The sequence below is a fragment of the Salmo salar genome, chromosome ssa06, assembly GCF_905237065.1.
Source record: "Salmo salar chromosome ssa06, Ssal_v3.1, whole genome shotgun sequence".
Lineage (NCBI taxonomy): Eukaryota > Metazoa > Chordata > Actinopteri > Salmoniformes > Salmonidae > Salmo > Salmo salar.
The window spans coordinates 20,114,754-20,141,885 of NC_059447.1; the positions used below are offsets into that span (position 1 = coordinate 20,114,754).

General features: G+C 45.4%; 1 protein-coding gene across 6 annotated transcripts in view; it reads right to left on the reverse strand.

The window, feature by feature from the left end:
- Positions 1-2,443: 2,443 nt before the first annotated feature.
- Positions 2,444-27,132, reverse strand: part of gprc5ba (G protein-coupled receptor, class C, group 5, member Ba) — a 28,684-nt gene continuing 3,995 nt past the window's right edge. For 3 of the 6 annotated variants that reach the window (XM_014202822.2, XM_014202823.2, XM_014202821.2), the window contains exons 2-4: positions 10,453-11,481; positions 10,020-10,147; positions 2,444-8,369 (exon numbers count right to left, since the gene is read on the reverse strand). In XM_014202822.2, the coding sequence (XP_014058297.1) occupies positions 8,325-8,369; positions 10,020-10,147; positions 10,453-11,479 (1,200 nt within the window). In that variant the 5' untranslated portion in view covers positions 11,480-11,481 and the 3' untranslated portion in view covers positions 2,444-8,324. Of the gene's footprint in view, positions 8,370-10,019; positions 10,148-10,452; positions 11,482-11,679; positions 11,997-26,827; positions 26,955-27,132 lie in introns of those variants that run through there. The other 3 variants (XM_014202824.2, XM_014202819.2, XM_014202820.2) reach the window with 3 other exon arrangements.

Sequence of the window (27,132 nt, forward strand, 5' to 3'; positions counted from 1 at the left end):
CTGTCCCTCCATATTGTTTGTGTGGCTAGGGATCTTGCCGACTACGCCAACTGGTCAAACGTAATACACCTTACAGGGAATATCGTGCTACGGCAGAGAATGACATGTACATCATCAATGTTATATCAACATCACCACCTCAGAGAATACACTTTTACACACTATTACTGACACACTACTGAGGAAGAGCGTAGGTTACACACTAATATTAGAAACCGTATCGATACGTACTGTAAAGATGACTAGACACTCTGGTAGCTTTGCTTCTAATCACCTCTCCTCCATAGAGCATAGAAAGGTACAAATATTTCCTGTATTTGTCACTTCCTTTTTCCACGAACAGGGTGATAATAATGCTTCTGCTAATGAAACAGACAAATGTTCCCACTCAAAACAGGAATTTAGGGCAGAGATAAGAGCAGATGAACAGAATAGCACATTCTTTTTCCACCTTAGCCTTGTGTCCTGCAAGTCAGGAAGCTGAATGACCCTGTTGATGGAAAGAGGAAGAGAAAGTGAGATCTGAGAAGAGTGATCTCTCAGTGACTGAGAGCAAGCTGATAAACAGGACATCAATAAAACACTGAAAATGACAAGATAGAGTGTGCTGTACTTTACTCCCTCATGGACCTTTTAGAGACCATTGACATTCCATTGGTTTTGAGAGTGCAATTCAGTGTATTGGCATTATATCCACTGTTATATGTCTGAGGGACTTACCTGCAGAGACCCTGCTCAAGAAGGCCTCACAGTTTTCAATTGGACCAAATCACAGAGCAGAACAGGGGGTCGGCCCTGTGATGGACAGCTGCTGGGCCAATCCTGACGCAGCAGCCCCCAGAAGGCCCAGGCCAGGGAAGGGAGAGAGATGTATCTCAGTCAGTAGGTAATTGGATGCCCGGGGCACAGCTGCCACTGGGTTAGGGTGAGGCGATAAAACAGCTCATTTCATTTCGAGGACATTTGATAGGGCTGAGCAACCAGCACTCCACAGTAGAGCTTGGCTGGCTGGCCGGAAGCAGTGGGTCCTGTTGCATGGTGGAACTGGATCACATAGCAGTGGGTAGGTAGCATTAGCCCAGCAGGTAGCAGGACTGCTCTACTAGTTTCAATGTTACTGCATGCACTGGCATGAAAGCTTTAGCCTGGCCTCACATCTGTATGTGCTTTTGTCAACTCTGACTGGCTGAGGAGTAATCTGGGGAGAAGGTACATCTAGTTGAGGAGTAGTCTGGGGTGAAGGTAACTGGCTGAGGAGTAGTCTGGGGTGAAGGTAACTCGGCTGAGGAGTAGTCTGGGGTGAAGGTAACTCTGGCTGAGGAGTAGTCTGGGATGAAGGTAACTCTGGCTGAGGAGTAGTCTGGGGTGAAGGTAACTCTGGCTGAGGAGTAGTCTGGGGTGAAGGTAACTCTGGCTGAGGAGTAGTCTGGGGTGAAGGTAACTCTGGCTGAGGAGTAGTCTGGGGTGAAGGTAACTCTGGCTGAGGAGTAGTCTGGGGAGAAGGTAACTCTGGCTGAGGAGTAGTCTGGGGTGAAGGTAACTCTGGCTGAGGAGTAGTCTGGGGTGAAGGTAACTCTGGCTGAGGAGTAGTCTGGGGTGAAGGTAACTCTGGCTGAGGAGTAGTCTGGGGTGAAGGTAACTCTGGCTGAGGAGTAGTTTGGGGTGAAGGTAACTCTGGCTGAGGAGTAGTCTGGGGAGAAGGTAACTCTGTCTGAGGAGTAGTCTGGGAGAAGGGAACTTTGGCTGAGGAGTAGTCTGGGAGAAGGGAACTCTGGCTGAGGAGTAGTCTGGGAGAAGGGAACTCTGGCTGAGGAGTAGTCTGGGTAGAAGGTAACTCTGGCTGAGGAGTAGTCTGGGGAGAAAGTAACTGGCTGAGGAGTAGTCTGGGGAGAAGGTAACTCTGGCTGGGGAGTAGTCTGGGGAGAAGGCGGAAGCATATACAGACCAGGCTATGACATCTTGGGGATCGGTCACAAACTAGGAAACTTTTTTCTTCTTCTAATCAGGGCCTCAACTATTATGGATATTAGCCCTTCTATACTGGGGATGTGAAAGGGTGGAGGGTACTACTGCACTACTCTGAAGATCTGTATTTCAATTTGGCCTATATATCTGTCATTGTCACCTCCCAGTGACGTCTTGACAAACCAACTGAACAGCTTTAACCCTTCCATGTTCAATGTCTGGAACAGAGAGTAAGGAGCAATGGACGAATCAGTCTTGATACCTGTCACTTTAGGGTCCCAGTAATTCACTATGGACTCTATAGTGGTCGTAAATTACCACGGTTGTGTCCCAAATGGCACCCACCCTATTCTATATAGTGCACTACTTTTGACCAGACCTCTATGTAGGGAATAGGGTGCCATTGGGGACGCCTTGGGACAGAGTTCCAGTGGGCCTGTTCTTGTTTAGAAATAAAAACATGATCCATCGAAAGGCGTTAACTACAAACATGACACTTTATTGAACGTTTGCCTGAATCGGTTACAGAAACTGAGAGTTAACTGTTTGTTCTTCTAATCAGGGGAAACATAGTTCTATACATAGGCATGCTGCGTCACTGCACAGTCACAGCTGTGGAAACCAATACCACCTCCGTCGGATGCCCTGAATGGAACAGTGTGAAGGCAAGCCAATTCAGGAGTGGACAAGTCAAGGACATGTCAAACCCAGACAGGAGGGGTGTTTACAAATGGGGCTGCCCAGGGGGGGAAAACGAACTTGACGGAACAGTAGTATGTGTAAAATCTCACCCTAATTTGTTCATAGCATCTTTATAAACACAGACGTGAAGATCTAGATCTTTAGGCATTTCATATAGATTTCCTTACAAACTGGCAGGGGGTGCAGTATTTGGGTAATCTGATGATGTCACAAGCAACTCCAACAGGTTATTTGTGGGCCCTTTGGCCTGTGTTGGACCCTATCCCCTGACATCCCCTACAGTTCTCTACCGTCTCTCTTTTACAACCGTCTTTATCTCTCTCTCGTGTTCAAGAAAGCACAGACATAAAACTGTCATCTGATATACGCTAAAAAATATGATTTTTGTCACATGACCTTCACATAAATATAATTAGTATTTAACACTACGTCTGAGAGAAAGGTACTTACATGTATATAAATGGACATGTATATAAATGGTGACGAGCATGCACAGATAGGTAGTCATCGACGAGTGCAAAAATCTACTAAGTAACAGCTTTTTACTTTTTTTTTGTACTCCACATTGAGTGAAAACATCACAAGATTGAAGAATTGAAACCCGCCCCTCTTCGGTTCTGGGAGGGTGAATCTCCACAGTTGTTCCTTGCTTGTTGTCCACCCACAGCCCTGAGGACAGGACCCGTATTCACAAAGCGTCTTAGGGTAGGAGTGCTGATCTAGGATCGGGTCTCTCCTGTTCATATAATCTTATTCAGTATTATCTAAAAGGCAGAACTGATCCTATGCCAGCACTCTGAGGCCTGTAGCCTGTCCCACTGGAGCCTGGCACAGTGCAGTCAGAACGGGTCTGGGTCTGGCCCGGAGAGGCCCGAACAAAGCCTGCCTTGGCATGCAGCACTATGGGTTAGGGCCATATACAGAATAACCAATCTAGTAATTATATTTCTATGGTTAGGCCTACATGTAGTGCCTGCCTACTTACCCACCAGTGGAGGCTGGTGGGAGGAGCTATAGGAGGACAGGCTCATTGTAATGGCTGGAATGCAATACATGGAATGGTATCAAACACGTCAAACATATGGAAACCACGTTTGACTCCGTTCCATGAATTCCATTCCAGACATTACAATGAGCCTGTCCTCCTATAGCTCCTCCCACCAGCATCCACTGCTACCCACCCCCAGTGAAGAGACATCCTGTAACCCAATGACCCAGGATTACACCAAAAGACCCTTGGGGTCATACCATCTCTGGCCATTGGCAGGGGTCATAGGTCATAGATCAGAGGTCATTCTACCATCGCTGCTCTACTCTCTGCATCACTCTATTATATCACAGACACAGTAGTCATTATCTATGAAGTGCAAAACAACAAGTATTTTTGATTAGCATTATGCAACGAATGTCATATCTCTGAAAAATGTATTACGTTTCCCCATATAATAAAACTTACAGCAGACAGTGAAACATGTTTTGACAGAGGATACTGTATAGGAGATTTCCAAGGTTGTCACAAGTAGGAAAAACCACACCCAAAGTTAGCTAGATCCCTCACAGACAGACCGTTGTGTTTTTCAACGTTAATAATCTAATCAAATGAAATTAAAAACATGGCTAGCATCTTGAAATATGTTTTAAAATACTAGTTAAAAAGAACAAAGAAAGACACCAGCAAGAGCAAAATAAAAAATGAAATAATAACAATAAAATCAATCCAGTCACAAATCAAAAAAAATATATATATATTATTACACTAGTCAGATGTCCAGTGGTTTATATAATAATATATTAGGCTGGTGTCTTAAAAAAAAATCATCCTCTACAGTCAAAAAGAAATCTAACCAAAACAAGCTATACAGCACTACTATATACAGTACACAGCATGTCTCTCTCTCGTTAAGGGGAGTAAGTATGTAAGGGAAAGGGAGACTGAAAACAGAGACCTTGCTGTAACACAAGAGTCTTTCTTGGCACAGAAAACGGTAGTTACCAGCACAGACGAATGAGAGGAGAGGAGGGAGAGAGGCTTCTCAGATAAGGAGGACAGCACAGAGCAGTGCTGCCTTCCCGACAGACAGACACACACACACACACACACACACACACACACACACACACACACACACACACACACACACACACACACACACACACACACACACACACACACACACACACACTCTCACACACACACACACACACACACACACACACACACACACACACACACACACACACACACACACACTGGGGAAAGAGCCATTTTGTCACACAGATACATTGGCTGATTGGGGGGAAGTCAAAGCGATGTAGCCGTCACATAGACTATTGTAACCCCTCAGGACTGGCTCCTCCCTTCCTTTCTCTAGCTACCCATCCCCCTTTACTTCTCCAGTCCTCCCCACAGGCTTATAGCTGATCTCACAGTATACTATATCTGATCATTCACAGGGGCCAGGTCAGGCAGTTCCAGACCCCAGTCAGGGCTTGTCTATATATAGGCTGACAGTATGGGGTTATGTATCTGGAGCTGACCAAGACGTCTGGAACTCTGGATCCATTTCTCAGGCTCACTGGAAACCAGTCTGGAGGAAATGGGAGAGGCACAGCCAGGACTGGAACAGGACTGGAGCTGTGTATTGCACAGTTGTTGTATATCCTCCCAACACTGATAAAATCAATAACACACACACACGCACAAGCGTGTGCACACACACAAACAGATAGAACATGTTTTTTATCTCTATGCACACACACACACACACACCTTTTGAAAAAAAAAAAAACAGTAAAAGGGAAGTCCATCTCCTCCCCGCCGACCCATTTCTCTCTGATATAAAGGGACAGTTGTTTCAGTCCTGCTGGTTCAGAAAGTCTCTGTGGTCACAGGAGAACGTTGTGGGAAAACACAGCCTGTCTGACCTACATACACAGTCCCTGTCTGACACCCTGTCTGTCCAATCAAGACCCCTCCTCACTGACTGACATCCTGTCCATCCAATCAGGATCCCCGGATTCTCCCAGTTCCTACTGTTCGTCCAGTAGAAGCTTAGCTCTGTCCGCCAGGTGCTAGGTGAGCTGGATAGGTGTATAGTTGTTTGCGGTCATATTGTCGTTATGGATAGTTGGACCGCAGCCTGGATGGGTTCACAGTTTGGGGTTAGACAAGTGGAAAGACAAGATGAGTAGAAGTGAGTCTAGGTTACTCAGTAGAGGTGAGTCCATGTTACTCAGTAGAGGTGAGTCCAGGTTACTCAGTAGAGGTGAGTCCATGTTACTCAGTAGAGGTGAGTCCATGTTACTCAGTAGAGGTGAGTCCAGGTTACTCAGTAGAGGTGAGTCCATGTTACACAGTAGAGGTGAGTCCATGTTACTCAGTAGAGGTGAGTCCATGTTACTCAGTAGAGGTGAGTCCATGTTACTCAGTAGAGGTGAGTCCAGGTTACTCAGTAGAGGTGAGTCCATGTTACTCAGTAGAGGTGAGTCCATGTTACTCAGTATTGGTGAGTCCATGTTACTCAGTAGAAGCAGAACACAGTGTTTAGACAAGGAGTATTTTGTTTTTTGGGGTCCAGAGTCTTGGAGTAGAGCCAATATAGATGAGGTACACACACACATATATACACAGGTAACTGACAAAATAATGGAAACACTTGAGTAAATGAAGTAGGGATGGGCACGGTTATTCGGATATTCAAATATCCGAATGGATGTTAGTATTTAACTACTTGTGAGAGTATTCATTTTTAGTCTATTTTAACAATGAAAAGGCTTTGTCTAAATGTAATTGTCTATCTGACATTGCTACACACAAGGATATGCCATGATTAAATAAAACTATCTTTTGAATGTAGTTTTATTGACATAAAGTACATACCATAGTAGCCTACACGGGTTTCACGTGTTTGTTATTGTCGGCCAATCAAAGTGGCACCGTCTACAGTCAGTGGCTCCATGTGTAGTAAGCAACGTGAGAGATCTCTAATCAATGCTGAATGGAATTAATATGACAGAATTCCGTTAGTTAAATGAGAAGGAGTAGGCTACAACTACGAGCAACCATCAGGTAAGCTGTTGTTTAATCTGAATGGAGTTGTTGTAGACAAGGACAGGAAGCACAGCAAAATAGCCTTAAGTACTTTTAGCCTAGGTAGCTAGCTAGCTGGCTAATATAGCTGGCTAACATAGCTAGCTTCTTTAGATTGATTTGATGCATACAAGACAGGCACTACCAGATGGGATGATGGATAACCTATGGAATCTACAAATTTGTTTAACTAGCCTGTATGGCTACTCTCGCTCTCTCTCTCGTAAAACTCACTGGCACCTGCCAATCACACTGCTGCAAGCAAGCGGGATGCAAGTAGCACAGACTGCACAGCAATCTAATTCCCAAGTTTAAACAACTCGACTATCCAGATATCCCCCGCAAAAATCATGATATTATTCGAATAGTGAAATTATTTCAAATGCCCATCCCTAAAATGAGATATTGAAAGGAGGTGCTTCTACACAGGTGTGGTTCCTGAGTTAATTAAGCAATTAACATCCCATCATTCTTATAGTCATGTATAAAAATGCTGAGCAGGCCATTATTTTGGCTACCATAACTATGCCCCCTTAGGATGACAATTCTCCCATCCATAGGGCACGAGTGGTCACTGAATGGTTTGATGAGCATTAAAATGATGTAAACCATATGCCATGTCTGTCTCAGTCACCAGATCTAAACCCAATGGAACACTTATGGGAGATTCTGGAGCGGTGCCTGAGACAGCGTTTTCCACCACCATCAACAAAACAACAAATGTTAGAATTTCTCATGGAAGAATGGTGTCGCATCCCTCCAACAGAGTTCCAGACACTTGTAGAATCTATGTCAAGGTGCATTGAAGCTGTTCTGGCTCATGGTGGCTCAACGCCCTAATAATACACTTTATGTTGGTGTTTCCTTTATTTTGGCAGTTACCTATAGGCACACACTGGCTAGAGAGGTTGTAGTTTAAGCCATACTTGTCCGTGTGTTATTCTATTGTGTGCTGTGTGATGGGCTGTGGTGAGGTACAGGGCTGTAAGGTGTCTGTACCATACCCACAGGAGGATGGAGGACAGAGTAAAACATTCTGCTTCAGAAGAGTTTCTCCCAAAATAAACAACAAAAACAGAGCAAATATCTGAAAAGGGACAGAGGTTTCACAGTTTTTCAGAAGTTATACAGTGGCTTAGTAGTCTCATGGGAGTTAACTTGACTCATACAAAAGAAAGCTGACTGTCAACATTTCAAATCTCACATCTCCCAGATGAAAATGGTCTCCACAGCATTTGCAACCAAAATAGGGTTATTTTTAAGTTGAATATCTCCTACAGTGATTTAACTTCAAAACTACCTGTAATGTTTTGATCTGTCCTCCATACCTGCTCTCCCCCTCAGCCACACTCATTCAGTGGTTGGTTGGTGTAATTGATTAACACAGAGTGGGTGGTGTGTGTGTAAGCCCTCAGTAAGTCATCTGTTTAACTGGGGAGGGGAGGGGGGGGGTCCTGATGGTGTCCATGTTATAGTTATCCTCTCTGGGTTATCCCTCTGTCAAAGGACCCTTCATCCCTTCTTCATCACCCCATTCTTCCTTCCTCTTCTTCTTCATTTCTGTCCTTCACCACAGCTGCCGCCCCGTATAGGTCGGGGGTGCGGAGGGGACCTGTGAAAGGGAGGAGAGAGAGAAAGAGATGGGACGTCAGTTTGGTAATTTTCAGTGTTTGAAGTTGAGAGACACTCACGTAAACAAACACACCACACCACACACACCACACCACACCACACCACACCACACCACACACACCACACCACACCACACACACCACACCACACCACACCCACACCACACCACACACACCATACCACACCACACCACACCACACCACACACAGCACACCACACCACACCACACCACACCACACCACACACAGCACACCACACCACACCACACACACCACACCACACCACACCACACACAGCACACCACACACACCACACCACACCACACCACACACACCACACCACACACACCACACCACACCACACCACACCACACCACACCACACACAGCACACACACCACACCACACCACACCACACACACCACACCACACCACACCACACCACACCACACCACACACACCACACCACACCACACCACACTACACCACACGTTCCTGATAAGAGGTTACATTTTGAATGTTGCCTGTATCACATCTTCAAAACACCTTCTTTCCTCTTTATCTTCCTCCTCTCTCTTTCTCCTCCCTCTTCCCCTCTCTCTTCCTCCTCTCTCTTCCTCCTCTCTCTTCCTCCTCTCTCTTCCTCCTCTCTCTTCCCCCTCTTTCTTCCTCCTCTCTCCCCTTTTCTCTCTTGATTCAGTCTCAACAGCTAATCCTGCTCTTTTATGCAGGAGAGAGCATCACTTCCAGAACTCCCCTCCTTTCCTTTCCCTACTCCCTACTAAAGTACATTAATACCACTCTGATGTAGGTGGCAGGTCTATGAGCATAATACTAGGAGGGAGACCATTTGGTTCACAGGTAAACGTTCCCAGAGCTTTAGCTGGGTGGTGGCTCAGTGATTTCTGGCTGTTTTCTAGTTCCAGATTCTGGCTCTAATGTAGTGGCAGGTGTCAGAGCAGAGACAGGGAGGGAGCCATTTTAAAACGTTCCCAGAACGTAAGCTGAAAGTTGGCTCAGCGATTTTCTGGATGCGTGGCCCCAGATTCTGCCAGGTCAGCAGCGTTTATTTATAGCGAGGTGATTGGAGGGTAGTCACATGCACTAGGGAGCTCACCCATCCATCCTGGGGCTATAAAGGGCGTGACTGGGCCAGGGACACAGCTGCATCACTCACACTGGAGAGATGGCTCTAGTCTGCAGCCCAGGGAACCCACACCCTCATTCACACACACACACACACACACACACACACACACACACACACACACACACACACACACACACACACACACACACACACACACACACACACACACACACACACACACACACACACACACACACACGCATGCAAGGTGTGTATATGTGTTGTGTATATGTGGCTTTATACCTAATATGTGTGGCTTTCTTGCGCAGAATAACAGAATAATAATTTGAGTTTGAATACCTGTGAACGGTAGTGTGTGACAGGGGCGTAAATGTGGGTGTAAATGTGTGTGTGCTCACTGCCCAGGTGAGTGAGAGTATGTTTCTATATATGTGTAAGTGTCTACACTGCTTTCTCTCATAGTCAGAGTTTTAATAGAGTTTGTGAATGGATGTGAAGCGTGGTCGGATGTGTAAACGTACAATATGAGAACTCACCGCTCCCCCATTCAGGATCATGGTCATCTCAGTGGGCTGGTACACGTTGCTGCGGAAAGGGGCACTGGGTCTGGGCGCTGTGTTACCATTATGATTACCTGCACTCCTCAGACCTGGCACAGCAGAGGAACAACGTTATTCTCTTATTCTCTTCTGCAAACACATTCATTCATGCATTCTACATTAAGATCAACACAGGAACTTTTAACACACATGCTGTACAGGTACTGTTTGTACCACTACAAGAACCACTGCTCTTATGTAGTCATTTTTAGCCCAGTATGGTAATATCACTGAGTCACTATGTTCTACATCCAACCCCATACACAGAAACATACATGTAAAACCTCAGTAGTGCTGTACTGAGCTTGTAAGCATGAATTTTAATACACATTTGAAAGTCAAAGTCTCTTGTTACCTGCAGTGTTTTCGTCAAAGCCGTAGCCCTGGTTCTCCGGAAACTGCCTGTGTGAGAGGGGGATGTCCTCGTCAAAGCTGGTCTCCCTCATGCGGGACGGGGCCTGGGACGTGTCAAAATAGTCGGGGGCGGAGGGTTGTGGCGGGGAGCGGAGACAGGAGTGTGCCTCGGGCACGGCGTGGAACAGGAGGAGGAGCCAACCCTGTGCCACCAGTGCTATCGCTAATGCTGGATCGTCCCAGTCCGGGGACCGCCCCAGCCAGGCGTTACCGTAGAGATAGAAGCCCACCCAGGCAACCCAGAGGAGGAGGGACAACAGACAGGCGGAGAGGAGCCAGATCGCGTTACAGCGCCACTGACGGGTCTTCCCACAGAGAGCGAAGGAGGCCGCCCCCAGCGCGGCTAGCAGTAGCGCAAGCACATAGCTACAGGCTAAGGAGAAGTCCAGAGGCAGGTACTGGCAGGCCGCTCTGCCCTCCCTGAGCACCGTGAGCAGGAGCCACTCGGCGGCGATGATCCCCTGGACGGCGCTCAGCCCCAGGGCCAGGCCGGTCAGAGCGCAGCCCCCCGGGCTCCGGCGCTCGCGGCCCAGCCTCCGGAGACGCACACCCTGCACCAGCAGGCAGGAGAAGCACAGAGCGAAGAGCAGGCCCCAGAGGGCACGGCGCAGGAGACACAGCTGTTCGTCACGCTCAATGAGGTAGGCAAAACTGAGGCCGAACAGGCCCAGGATGCCCAGGAGCAGGAGGAGAATGGGTCCCACGCCGCTGCGCTTCTCCGCCTCGCTCACGTGGTGTAGTCGGCAGAGGATGATCAGACCCAGTAAAATGGCAGCCAGGGCGCCGCCGGCCGCTGCAGATTCAACCGCCACGCCCCAAACAGAGTCCAGGTCGCAGAGGAGGGTGTAGGGGCGCACCAGGCCCCAGCCACACCCCCGGGGCACTGCCAACGAGTCCTCATCAGGGTCCTGGGAGGAACCACGCTGGACCACGGAGAGGAGGAGGAGGAGGACAGGGAAGAACGCCATCTCTAAGAGGAGGAGGGAGGAGAGAGGTTAGAGAAACAGCGAGTCATTTCTGGATCAAAATGTGCAAAGTGAAACAAAATGTGACAAGCAAATCGTCTACTGTAAATCTGTCTGTGTGTTTTATTGAAACACAAGTGAACACTGTGTGAGTGACAGTGTATGTACATGGAAGCGTTATCCAATGGCACGCACGCACGCACCCACACTTCTTGTATCCGCAACAACAGGAGCACAGTGACTCTCTCCTTCCATCCTGTAAATGGCCAGAGGTCAACACACAGCCAAGAGGCTCTTTACCAACATCACACACTGATAGCTTCAACATACTACACACACTGACCACACCAATGCATGCATGCACACACACCCACACAAATGCATATAGACACACACAAAATCATGAGCATCAACTAGATACTTCCAGAACAAGAGCAGAACAAGTTAACAAACCATTCATATGGCTTTACCATGAAGCTGAGTCGGAGGTTGGAAATGTACTTGTTTTGAAAGGAGAACATTGAGTTACCGGTCGTCTTTATAACATCAGTATCCACAGACAGAGTCATACTCAGAGAAAACACTGCTCACTGTCTGAGCGGACGCGGGAAGGCATGTAGAATCATATCAGTGGAGGCTGGTCGGAGGAGCTATAGGAGGACAGGCTCATTGTAATGGCTAGAATGGAATTAATGGAATGGAGTCAAACATCATCAAATTTCAAATCAAATGTAGTTACATCAGCTGATGTCACAAAGTGCTATACAGAAACCCAGCCAAAAACCCCAAAGCCCAAGCAATGCAGGTGTAGAAGCACGTGGTTTCTATATGTTTGATGTGTTTGACTCTGTTCCATTGACTCCATTCTAGCCATTACAATGAGCCCGTCCTCCTATAGCTCCTCCCACCAGCCTCCACAGGATCATATATATAACAGGAATAGAAGAACAGGGATCCTCCTGTCCAGACAGAGGAGCTGACAGCATCATGCTGTTTAGGTAAGACACTGAGACGAGGCACATTGCATAGGTAAAACACACACACACACACACACACACACACACACACACACACACACACACACACACACACACACACACACACACACACACACACACACACACACACATACTTTTAAAGAGAAGATCTTCAGAAAGCACTGACAGGCTGAGTAGTGCTACTGAGGAAATCAATATCACCTCACAGTGACTGTCTGTTTCTCCTCCACATTAACTCCCTATCCCACCCTATCCCATTCTATCCCATTCTATCCTATCCCATCCTATCCCATTCTATCCCATTCCACCCTATCCTATCCCATCCTATCCCATCCTATCCCATTCCACCCTATCCTATCCCATCCCATCCCATCCTATCCCATCCCATTCTGTCCTATCCCATCCTATCCTATCCTAACCCATCCCATCCTATCCTATCCTATCCTATCCTAACCCATCCTATCCCATTCCACCCTATCCTATCCCATCCTATCCCATCCTATCCTATCCCATCCTATCCCATCCTATCCTATCCCATCCTATCCCATTCCACCCTATCCTATCCCATCCTATCCTAACCCATCCCATCCTATCCCATTCTATCCTATCCCATTCTATCCTATCCCATCCCATCCCATTCTATCCTATCTCATCCTATCCTATCCCATTCCACCCTATCCTATCTCATCCTATCCTATCCTAACCCATCCCATCCTATCCCATCCCATTCTATCCTATCCCATCCCATCCTATCCCATTCTATCCTATCCCATCCTATCCCATCCTATCCTATCCCATCCCATCCCATTCTATCCTATCCCATTCTATCCTATCCCATTCTATCCTATCCCATCCTATCCTATCCTAACCCATCCTATCCTATCCCATTCTATCCTATCCCATCCTATCCCATCCTATCCTAACCCATCCTATCCTATCCCATCCCATCCTATCCTATCCCATCCCATCCTATCCCATCCCATTCTATCCTATCCCATCCTATCCCATTCTATCCTATCCCATCCCATCCCATTCTATCCTATCCCATTCTATCCTATCCCATTCTATCCTATCCCATCCCATCCTATCCTATCCCATCCTATCCCATCCTATCCTAACCTAACCCATCCCATCCTATCCCATTCTATCCTATCCCATCCTATCCTATCCCATCCCACCCTATCCCATCCTATCCTATCCCATCCCACCCTATCCCATCCCATCCTATCCCATCCTATTCTATCCTATCCTATCCTATCCCATCCCATCCTATCCTATCCCATCCTATCCTATCCCATCCCACCCTATCCCATCCTATCCTATCCCATCCCACCCTATCCCATCCCATCCTATCCCATCCTATTCTATCCTATCCCATCCTATCCCATCCTATCCCATCCCAACCTATCCCACCCTATCCTATCCCATCCTATCCCATCCTACCCTATCCCATCCCACCCTATCCCATCCTATCCTACCCTACCCTATCCCATTCCACCCTATCCCATCCTATCCTATCCCATCCTATCCTATCCCTTCCTACCCTATTCCATCCCATCCTATCCTATCCCATCCTAACAAAACAAACGTACATAAAGAGACACCAAACACACTGGATCAGTATCTAAGGCTGTATCTAAACTCACAAACACACACACACACACACACACACACACACACACTGACACACCAGCCTTTTTTAAACCAGCCTAGTAACAGTCAACAGCAACTGTCCGGTCCCTTCACAACACATCACACACTGACCTTTCAGACATACTTTCCTATCTGCCTCATACAGTCAATAGCACTGCATTCATTTTAAACCATCACCTCGCGTCACTTTAATACACACAACCACACAAATACAACACAGACCCTACACAACCCTTTCACCCTGTTCACACTATCATGCCCACCCAAACCAAACTGTGCTGGCTGACATATTGTCTTTGCAATGGGAAAAGCCCTGTGGTTAGCCTTAATTAGGTCTGGCTCATGGAAATAACCTGGGGGTCGCTGATAGTGGTGGTGGGTTCCAAAAGAGAAAAAGACACCATTTTGGATTCATGAATGTTGGCATTAAACCCCTCTATCAGGGTGTTGGTTCGCTCCAAGGCAGCTTAGACTAATTCAGATTACAGACAGCTTTATGAGTGTGTCGAGGATATCTGGTGCAGCAAGGCTTCCAGCCACCATCTTTATCTGTGCTATGCTATATCTGTGCTATGCTATATCTGTTCTATGCTATATCTGTTCTATGCGATATCTGTGCTATGCTATATCTGTGCTATGCTATATCTGTTCTATGCTATATCTGTTCTATGCGATATCTGTGCTATGCTATATCTGTTCTATGCTATATCTGAGCTATGCTATATCTGCGCTATGCTATATCTGTGCTGTGCTATATCTGTGCTGTGCTATATCTGTGCTATGCTATATCTGCGCTATGCTATATCTGCGCTGTGCTATATCTGTGCTGTGCTATATCTGTGCTATGCTATATCTGCGCTATGCTATATCTGTGCTATGCTATATCTGTGCTGTGCTATATCTGTGCTGTGCTATATCTGTGCTATGCTATATCTGTGCTGTGCTATATCTGTGCTATGCTATATCTGTGCTGTGCTATATCTGTGCTGTGCTATATCTGTGCTATGCTATATCTGCGCTATGCTATATCTGTGCTGTGCTATATCTGTGCTGTGCTATATCTGTGCTATGCTATATCTGTGCTATGCTATATCTGCTTCTAGGTGCCATTAATAGACAGTAACATAATATTTACATCAGTGGCAGTCGGTGCCATTTAAGATTAGGGAGGACAATTTGTTGGCCTTATTTATATTACAGCATATTGGATGACTGTCATTCATATTCTATTCACCCAGCTCAATGTAACAGCGATAGGTTTAGGCTACTAGCCTACATAACTCTCATTTTCCCTATACCCATCATGAGGTTGCTACATCTTAGCCTATGAATGAACGTTTACAATGTAGGTGCACAGGTTGATAGACAAATTGGAGTAATCAAGGTGACAGACAGTGACACATTCAATTCCACCTTGCGTGCTCTTGCCTGCATCTAGCTGATCTAGGGTGGAATCATTCGTCCAAACTGTTGCCAACAAGAGTTTCTATTGGACAAATTCCGGTAGGTTTATCCTCATTTCATTCCGTTTTCTTCCATTTAAGAAATGTTTTTCAACAGAATCGTCGGAATGAATACACCCCTGATCACACAGTTCACCTTCATAGCAGCCACATACAAACAGCAACATCACTTGCTTGTTGTATAATTCCTTCTCGCATCAACACGCTCTCCTCCTCTCACCTTTTCCCTTCGCTTGTGCACTTCAGTGCACAGCACGTCAGCTGTCTGTGGCCAGGCGAAAAAATCTTTCCAAACTAAATCTTCATACCATAACCGCTCCACACAGCCTACATCGTTGTCAATGTTACCATATTAGCTAACGTCGTAGGCAACATAACTACTAGAACTAACATGTTAGTAAACCCACTACAATCATGCAGTACAGTGTCCAACAAGAAGTTTAGCAGTTACACCGGCGGGCCCTGGTGGCAAAAAATTACTACAACCGAAAGCTTACCTTGACTTGGAAGGGTTCCTGTGTTGGATAGCCTTAGCCAGCTAGCTAACATAAATAGCATTCCTCTCTTTGAGCCCGGTGTTTGAGTAGGTTAAATTAGCTAGCTAAGTAAGTGAAAGTTAAAAAAAATACAAAATATAGCTCTCTCTCTCTCTCTCTGCTGCTTCTCCTTAATTTTTAAAGAAATGAATTTGTTCAAAACTATTGTCTTTCTCTCTATTTGAGTCAACTACTCACCACATTGAATACACTACAATGCTAGCTAACTGTAGCTTGTGCTTTCAGTATTAGATTCATTCTAGTACTGATTTGATTAACACTGATGGGAGATTCTGGAGAGGCACTTGACAGCATTTTCCACCACAATCAACAAAACACCAAATGATGGAATTTCTCGTGAAATGGTGTTGCATCCCTCCAATAGAGTTCCAGACACTTGTAGACTCTATGCCAAGGTGCATTGAAGCTGTTCTCATGGTGGCCCAATGCCTTATTAAAACACTTTATGTTGGTGTTTCCTTTATTTTGGAAGTTATCTGTAGGTAGAAGTTGTTCCTAACCACCCATTCATGGTCAATGTTATCGTTCATCAATTGGTTAAGGTTAGGAGTGGGGGCTGGGTTAAGGTTAGGAGTGGGGACTGGGGATACTTCTACCGTGAGCCCTCTCTTGCAGGCAGGCACGTTTCAAACCAAGGTCGAGGTGTGTGAGGGACAGGAGGCGTGCTTGAAGTAAATCCTGGGCTCAAGGCCCACAGGGGTCACTGGGGTCAGGGGTGAGAAGTCATGCCTTGACACCCGGCCTGCAGCTCTGATTGATTGGCTTGAGATACTAGTTGCAGCTTAACCACAGATCTAGGATCAGATTACCTAACCTCCAATCCTGACCTTAACCATTAGGGGGGCGAGGAATAGTTAGATCAGTGGGCACCTGACCTGTAGCTGGGCAACAACAGCCCATATGTTTGCCATAGTGTAGGCCTAGTAGGTAGTTCTCTAGCTCACACATTTTGGTTCCCAAAACATTCAGGGAACATTGTTTTTAGGCTGTGGGAATGTTCTATGTTAGCTGGGCTAATGTCCCAAGAGACATTCCAATCAGAAATGTTATTTCTCAGAACATTTTGGGAAAAAATATGTTGGTTGTGGGAACGTTCTGTGTTCGCTGGGTGAATGTCTCAAGAGGGTTCACAGTCATTATTTAAGCAATGCTATTTTTGCATTTTTAAAAACACAGGACTTGTTTATGACTTTGGTGCATTGTGATTTGCCAAGTATGCCCAGTGCTCAGAGAGTACAGGTGATACCTTTAAATCACTTTATTTTCCGCCGCTGGTTACCACTGGTTTACATTAACAGCAATCAGCGCTTCCACAAGGATGAGTCAACTAAGCATGGCGTTAGCTCTATTCACACACACACACACACACACACACACACACACACACACACACACACACACACACACACACACACACACACACACACACACACACACACATGCAGGCAAACACACACACCCCTAAACACGTTGCTAACTCTATTCATACACATGCATGCATGCGCACACACACGCACACACACCACTGACACAAGCACGCACACACACACACATACGGATGTAAGGACACACAGACAGATCTGGGTGTTGAGTTCAGTCCTCACACAATGTTTTGTTCTGGCAGAGCCCCTGATAACCATGGTTGCGCCCCATCTCTGAAAAGACAGGAGCGAGAGAGGGAGGGAGGATAGGACAGAGGGGGGTTCACTCATCCCCATACAACCATGCAGACTGCTGTTTCCTCTCCCTCTCTCTCTGGCTCTGCTTTGTGACAGGGAATGGGAACCACATTGCGTAGCTGCAGTGTGGAGTACAGACTCAGAACATAGAGTAACAGACAGGTAGTGACGCTGAGTTTCAACACACATACAGGACTGGAGAGATATCAAGAGTGCTACATCACCATGCTCAGTCCAGTCATCCATCTATACAATCAGTCTTTCAGTCGCTTCCTCTCTCACTTTCTCAGTCCCTCACTCACCTCCACACTCAGTCCCTCTCTTGTCTGTTCACTCACTCACTCACTCACTCATTCCCTCACTTACTTACTTACTCACTCAATCTGTCACAGATGGTTTCCACTCTGTGTAGGGGGACTGTCTGACAGGCTGGAGATGGTACACAGAGTACTGACAGAGACAACCACCCAAACACTCTCCCTCCCTCCCTCCCTCATATGAGTAATGTGAAGTAGAGCCCCCCAGGCTTCCTTCCTCTATAGCAGAAAAGAAACTTGAGTGTCTTCATCCCTTTATCTCTCTATATCCCTCTATTTATCTCTCTCTCTGCCCCCTCTCTATATCCCTCTATTTATCTCTCTCTCTGCCCCCTCTCTATATCCCTCTATTTATCTCTCTCTGCCCCCTCTCTATATCAATCTATTTATCTCTCTCTCTGCCCCCTCTCTATATCCCTCTATTTATCTCTCTCTCTGCCCCCCCTCTCTATATCCCTCTATTTATCTCTCTCTGCCCCCTCTCTATATCAATCTATTTATCTCTCTCTCTGCCCCCTCTCTATATCCCTCTATTTATCTCTCTCTCTGCCCCCTCTCTATATCCCTCTATTTATCTCTCTCTGCCCCCTCTCTATATCAATCTATTTATCTCTCTCTCTGCCCCCTCTCTATATCCCTCTATTTATCTCTCTCTCTGCCCCCTCTCTATATCCCTCTATTTATCTCTCTCTCTGCCCCCTCTCTATATCCCTCTTTTTATCTCTCTCTCTGCCCCCTCTCTATATCCCTCTATTTATCTCTCTCTCTGCCCCCTCTCTATATCCCTCTATGTATCTCTCTCTCTGCCCCCTCTCTATATCAATCTATTTATCTCTCTCTCTGCCCCCTCTCTATATCCCTCTATTTATCTCTCTCTCTGCCCCCTCTCTATATCCCTCTATTTATCTCTCTCTGCCCCCTCTCTATATCCATCCATTTCCCTCTCTCTGCCCCCTCTCTATATTGTCAATTTCCCTCTCTCTGCCCCCTCTCTTGCTCTCCCTTAACTGCCACTCCTCTCTCTATTTCTCTCTCTCCATCCGTCTTTGTCTTTCGCTCCCTTTGCCCTCTCTTATCTCTCTGTTTCTCCTCCTCTGCCTCTCTCTCTCTGTAGCCATTTCTGTCCTCCCCTCAGTTGAAATCTTCTATTTATGTTGAATCTGCTCCCCCTCCCCTACTGTAAAGAGAGCAGCATTCTCATCTTTCTGCCACATCTGAAGATGGGATGTGAACCATGTGCCTTACCCCCTCCCTGGCACTCTCTCTCTCTTCCTCCCTCTCAACACCCAACCACACGGTACTGCAAATCCCCTTCCTTACCCTACATCCCTCTCTTTCTTCACTCACTCGCACTACCTCCCTCTTCCCTTTCTCAGCTCTCTCCCTCCATGTCTCCCTCTTTCACCCAACACCCAATCATATGGTACAGCAAAACCCCTGCCTTACCCCACATCTCTCTCTACCTTCCTCCCTCTTTCCTTTCCCCTCGTATGCTCTCCCTGCGCTCTCTACCTCCTTCTCTCCCTCTTTCTCACATCTCCCCTCGCTCTGTTTGATTTTCTTCTACCCCTCTATCTCTCCCTCTCTCTTATGTAATGGGGAAGGAGGGATCCAGAATCCAGCTAGTGCCAGTTCTGATGCACTGTCTGCCTGCTTAGACATCCTGATCCTCCTCACAGTTACAGACAGGGAGGCAAGAGCTGCAGCTGAGGGCTCTATGGTACACAGTATTGTTATGTGTGAATAACAATGACTACTGTTCCCACAATGCATCTCATTCTCTTTACCTCTGCACACGGACTATTTGTTACCCTAAATGTTTAGTGTATATATGTAAAGATAAGTGTGTGTCAATGTATAATGCAGTGTCAAAACACACACAGTGCATTCAGAAAGTATTCAGACCCCTTGACTTTTTCCATATTTTGTTATGTTACAGCCTTATTCTAAAATTGATAAAATACATGTTTTTCCTCATCAATCTACACACAATACCCCATAATGACAAAATGAAAACAGGTTTTTAGAAATACCTTATTTACATAAGTATTCAGACCCTTTGCTATGAGACACGCAGTTAAGCTCAGGTGCATCCTGTTTCCATTGATCATTCTTGAGATGTTTCTACAACTTGATTGGAGTACACCTGTGGTAAATTCAATTGATTGGACATGATTTGGAAAGGCACACACCTGTCTATATAAGGTCCCACAGTTGACAGTGCATGTCAGAGCAAAAACCAAGCCATGAGGTTGAAGGAATTGTCCGTAGAGCTCCAAGACAGGATTGTGTCGAGGCACAGATCTAGGGAAGGGTACCAAAAAAATTCTACAGCATTGAAGGTCCCCAAGAACACAGTGGCCTCCATCATTTTTAAATGGAAGATGTTTGGAATCACCAAGACTCTTCCTAGAGCTGGCTGCCCGGCCAAACTGAGCAATAGGGGGACAAGGGCCTTGGTCAGGGAGGTGACCAAGAACCTGATGGTTACTCTGACAGAGCTCCAGAGTTCCTCTGTGGAGATGGGAGAACATTCCAGAAGGACAACCATCTCTGCAGCACTCCACCAATCAGGCCTTTATGGTAGAGTGGCCAGACGGAAGCTACTCCTCAGTAAAAGGCACATGACAGCCCGCTTGGCACCTAAAGACTCTCAAACCATGACAATCAAGGTCTGATGAAACCAAGATTTAAACATGGCACTACCCCTACGGTGAAGCATGTTGGTGGCAGCATCAAGCTGTGGGGATGTTTTTCAGAGGAAGGAACTGGGAGTCTAGTCAGGATCGAAGGAAAGATGAACGGAGCAAAGTGCAGATCAATCTACACACAAATGCTTTGTGTGTAGATTGATGGGGGGGGAGTCAAGGGCTCTGAATACTTTCCGAATGCACTGTATACATTTAGGCTTTGTTTAGACAGTTCAATTTGGATATTCTTTTCCCACTAATTGTTTTTTTGACCAATCACATCAGATCTTTTCACATCAGGTATTTTTCAGAGCTGGTTTGATTGATCAGCTCTAAAACAAAACTGGGCTGCCTGTGTAAACACAGCCTTACTATCTTACTCCCCAATAGCTCTCACTGCACACTGGTTCTATGCACCATTTACACACCAATGTGTCATTTACATACATAGTATACAACTTCACATCAATGTTACAAAATGCTACACTACAATTAATAGCAACACATTGCAACGTGCATTTATAAGGCCTATACATAATGCAATTGCTCATGGCTACAACAGCAAGAACAGTCTTCAGTTCCTCAAGTCAAAGACTGAAACCTACAGAGCAATCCTCTACAATTATCGTCCTCTACAATTACCCTAGACAGTGCACCACCAGATGCTGTGTAATTACCATAACCATAATTGGGGAGATGATTACATTTTCTGACTAGGATCTCTCTCAACTCTCTCTCCTCTCCTCAGTCTTTTAGCAATTCTGTCATTCATTTGATATGGATAGCGATGATAAGTAATCGATTTTGTGTGTTTGTTTGTGGAGGGGGGTGTGCATATGTGCATGCGTTTAGATGTGTGTATGTATATATATATATGTATGTGTGTGTGAATGTGTGTGTTTCTAAAAACCTGTTTTTACTTTGTCATTATAGGTTATTGTGTGTAGATTAATGAGGACATGTTTTTATTCAATCCATTTAAGAATAAGGCTGTAACGTAACAAAATGTGGAAAAAGTCAAGGGGTCTGAATACTTTCCGAATGCTCTGTGTATGTGTGTGTATATGTGTGTGTGCACATGCATGTGTGTGTGTCCTAACCCTAGCCCGTGCAGGGCTCCAGATGTGGAGATAGACAGATGTTGTTGGGGTCAGCAGGTCACTTCCGGGAGATGGACCAAAGCTTGCCTCACATCTGCCTGTTCTGTTCCATGCCACATTAGTCATCATGTCGATAGGTAGCCATAATAATTCATTACTAATTAGCCTTCCTGAAGTACTGTCGCCACCGACCAATGCTGTAATGTTGTCTACAAAATCGGGGAGGGGACTTTGGATCTCTCTCTGTCTGTTCGTTCGTACATTAGTCACACGCGATATCTCAGACAGCACTGGCCAGATTTTGACGAAACTTGGGTGAACGATGTGTCTTGCCATAGAGATTCGGCATTTACTAAATTACACTGATTGGCCCAAGGCGGGAGCTATAGTAATTAACTGAAATTAATTGCTGCATCATTTGTAGGGGACGACATGTTTACGTAAATTGATTAATATATTGAATATTTTTGAGGATCAGCAGCAGTACTGTAATGAATGTGCTTCATTAGGAATGAGATACTGTTGTTAGCATTGCATCGACCACGAAAGTTGGTAACTAATCGCCATATTGGATGACACTTAAAAATACTTTTTTTGTATGATTATCTCTCAATGTATTTAAAGGCATTGGACTTGTGCAAGCAAGGCTGGACCAAGTTTCAAAAATATTCCTTGACCTGTATATTTCTTTTGAATCCATGAGGTGGAGTTTACGAGTGTGTACTTCGGGAAAAGTTGAAGAATCACAACGCAGCCAGAGCCGAAGGGCAAATGAAGGGGTCAGAGGAGAGATGGAGAGGTCAGGGAAGGATGGGGACCTTGGGGCCTTTAATCTGTCTTCAGAAGAGATGCTAGACTGCCAGGTTGGCAGGACTCCATACTACATCATCTAACTCTCATCTAACAGACAGACAGACAGACAGACAGACAGACAGACAGACAGACAGACAGACAGACAGACAGACAGACAGACAGACAGACAGACAGACAGACAGACAGACAGACAGACAGACAGACAGATAAACTGATGATCAGACAGACAAACAGATGATCAGACAGACAGACAGACAGACAGACAGACAGACAGACAGACAGACAGACAGACAGACAGACAGACAGACAGACAGACAGACAGACAGACAGACAGACAGACAGACAGACAGACAGACAGACAGACAGACAGACAGACAGACAGACAGACAGACAGACAGACAGACAGACTGATGATCAGACAGACAGAGAGGGACAGTTCTGTGCCTCCCTCCATGGTCCCCAGACCTCTCCAGGCATCCCAGGCCTGGATAATTAGGCCTCATTAACATGTGACTGAGTCTCGCAGTGTGACCATATGCTAATTGACTTGGCAATTAAGTCCGATTTTTTTATGATCAGAGAGAGAGAGTCAGAGAGCATGTCTGGGTTACATGATAATGATCAGAGAGAGAGTCAAAGAGCATGACTGGGTTACATGATAATGATCAGAGAGTCAGAGAGCATGTCTGGGTTACATGATAATGATCAGAGAGCATGTCTGGATTACATGATAATGATCAGAGAGAGAGTCAAAGAGCATGTCTGGGTTACATGATAATGATCAGAGAGAGAGAGTCATAGAGCATGTCTGGGTAACATGATGACGATCAGAGAGAGAGTCAGAGAGCATGTCTGGGTTACATGATAATGATCAGAGAGAGAGTCAGAGAGCATGTCTGGGTTACATGATGACGATCAGAGAGCCAGAGAGCATGTCTGGGTAACATGATGACGATCAGAGAGAGTCAGAGAGCATGTCTGGGTTACATGATAATGATCAGAGAGAGAGTCAGAGAGCATGTCTGGGTTACATGATGACGATCAGAGAGCCAGAGAGCATGTCTGGGTTACATGATAATGATCAGAGAGAGAGTCAGAGAGCATGTCTGGGTTACATGATAATGATCAGAGAGAGAAGGTGTCAGAGAGCATGTCTGGGTTACATGATAATGATCAGAAGAAGAATTAGTGGGGTGGGTTGGGCTGGGGAGTGGAATGGAGAGAAGATGAGAGAAGAGGAACAGAGAGCAGGATGTGCGGAGGAAGCTGTAGCGTGGAAGGGATTGTTGTGTGATCGTTGTGTGATGAGTCAAGCTGTTGCCTCTGAGCACAGACACACATGCACACAAGAGGAAACTCAGGCGTTGATGAAGATATGACATGCTCATACGTTCTCTCTCTCTTTCTCTGTCACACACACAGCTCTACCAGATATACACATGGTTGGCATAAGGTACATATGGTTGATAGAGGAAGGCCAGAGGGTAAAACATCAGGTGTTACGAGGTTTGAATGATGACTAACTCACTGTGTGACATCAAAGACAGCACCTCAGAATAATATTGCATGTTTGTATGTAGTCTACTTCCCCTTTTCAGTTCATGTCCAGCATAAACTCTTAGAAAAAAGGGTTCCAAAAGGGTTCTTCAGTTGTCCCCATAGGAGAACCCTTTTTGGTTCCAGGTAGAACTATTTTGGGTTCCATGTAGATCCCTCTGTGGAAAGGGTTTAACATGGAACCAAAAGGGTTCTATCTGGAATCATTATTGGGGACTGCCGCAGAAGCGTTTAAGGTTCTAGATAGCATTTTTTTTCTAAGAGTGTAATTGCCCCTTGTAGGATAAACAAAGTAGGCATTTTGAATGGAATTTAAACCGTCCCTGATCTGTTTCATTAAGTACATTCTAGAACACAGAACACACTCAGAGACACCCATGGGCTTTCTAACCGCATATAATTAAGGATGGGCGATATATGAAATTCATTTGAATTTATGTTTTTGCACGATATTTCAAATGTCTGTATCGCAAGTATCTAGTTTTTACAGTTGACATTTTTTTCAGAGCATTTATGTTCGCTTATTCTCATGTTGTCTTTTTGGACTCGTCTCCTTCTCTTCTTTGCTGTGACTGCACCTTACCGTTTACACACGCCAAGCCCCTCCCCCACCCACCGAGCCCCTCCCCCACACACCGAGCCCCTCCCGCACACACCAAGCCCCTCCCCCACACACAGAGCCCCTCCCCCCCACACATAGCCCCTCCCCCACCCATCGAGCCCCTCCCCTCACACAGAGCCCCTCCCCCCCACACAGAGCCCCTGCCCCTCACACAGAGCCCCTCCCCCACCCACGAGCCCCTCCCCCACACAGAGCCCCTGCCCCACCCACCTCCCCCCACACAGAGCCCCTCCCCCACCCACCGAGCTCCTCCTCCCCACACAGAGCCCCTGCCACTCACAACTACAAAGAGAGAGAGTTCACTTCTTCCTCTTTGACAAGCGAACCGGCTATTTACATTTCAGGTCTGGTCCAACAGAATAGGTCATAACATGGACACTGAAAGACATTGAGACATTATTTTACTGGAATAGAGCAGAAGTTAACCTTTCTAACCATACCCCTTTTATGTCTCAACTCCTCAGATTGTGCGCAGAGCAGACACTACCAAAACAGGAGTATCAATTTTAAGTTACATTTTTACGTTTAGTTTAATTTATTTGCACAAAGAAAACAAGTGATAAACAACAATACAGGTAAAAATAATAATAATAATAAGACGGTTTGCAGGTGTGGTTGGAAGCCCAAGAGCTTATATGAAAACCACACCAGAAAAATACTAGATACAAAAGTACAAAAATAAAAAGGGTTTGTTAAAACAGATAATAAAACCTACTAATATATAATGCAATGAACATTGATTCTGGAAAATTCATGCTCAGTTTGTCACACGTGGTGCCACATACCGCTAGCAGCATTTTAGCCAAAGACTATAAGCATCAAACATAATTATATAAGGAATTGGCAACTCGTTCTCATTCTGAGAAATAAGGTAGGCCACTTGATTTCAACATTTGAACAAAGTGGACAGGCTAACATGCTGCTCAAACAGTTGGAGATGGACAGAAGGGTGTGTTCATAGCAATTCAACTGTTCTACCTTGTTATCTAGCAAATAGATACACGTTGGCTCAACTTGAAATATAAATATTATCTGGCTACTCACTAACACGTGGGCTTGGGCTTGAGAGATTGTTTCTGAGTACTGTGTTCATTTTCTATAATGCCTGCTGCAAGAAGTTCACTACAAGCATTTCGCCACAATTGCATTAACATCTGCTAACCATGTGTATGTGACCAATACAATTTGATTTGATTAGAAGTTAGTCATTATTAGTTAATATGTATTATGCATGGTTCTGGTTCTGGTTCCATTTGGAACAAAAAGGGCACTTTCATAGACAGACTTGAATGTCAAATCAGTGATTATTGTAAAAAAGCAGGTTTAACTAAAAGCAGGTTAAAGAATTTAATTATTAGTGGGTCTTATGGTTGTGGAAGGCTTATATTTAGTATAGGTATAACTTCACAAGCCCTGAATTCATTAGATTATTGTGTTTGAGCTTTAATTGTACAACAAAGCTAATTTATATATGTTTTATTTATATATATATATATATATATATATATATATATATATATATATATATATATATATATATATATGATTTTTTTTAAATCAAATATATTGTGAATTGCCCATAAGTTAAAATAAATAAATAAATAGAGATGTGATTTTTAGGCCATATCGCCCAGCCCTACATACAATCATCAACATGACTACACCACAGCTCCAGAGAGACCAAGTACGGGTAGGTAGACCAAACAACTCTCTTGTCTGACACCATTCACTCACTGCCGATGACACAACAATGTTCAAGGCAAGGAAGGGCATGTCCTGTACATGTATGTAGGAAGAATTCCTCTCCCATGTTCCAGAGCAAAGTTACATTGATTCAGTTGTTATGACCTAGTAATAAGCGCATCATCATTGATGTATGAACGGTCAGCAGTGGTCACTTACCCAGTATAGTAGAATCGTAGCCCTGGTTAGGTCAGTTTCCTGGCTAGAGGCCAAAAATACTCTGGTCCTAAGGGTTGCTGGCCTTGCCTTTAACTCTTTCACTGACCAAGTCCCTGCTTTAGGCAGATACCTATTTAGAGAATGTTCTTTTTACAGGCTCATCCCCCCCCCATGCTGACCACATGGGAGGGTCCACAGGGGTTTCCAGAAAGGATTGTTAGTGGGGGGACCCGGGCCCACCCATTGTTAGGTTGGCGGGGGTGATCTCAATTCCTAAATAAAGAATATAATCTCACCTTGAATGT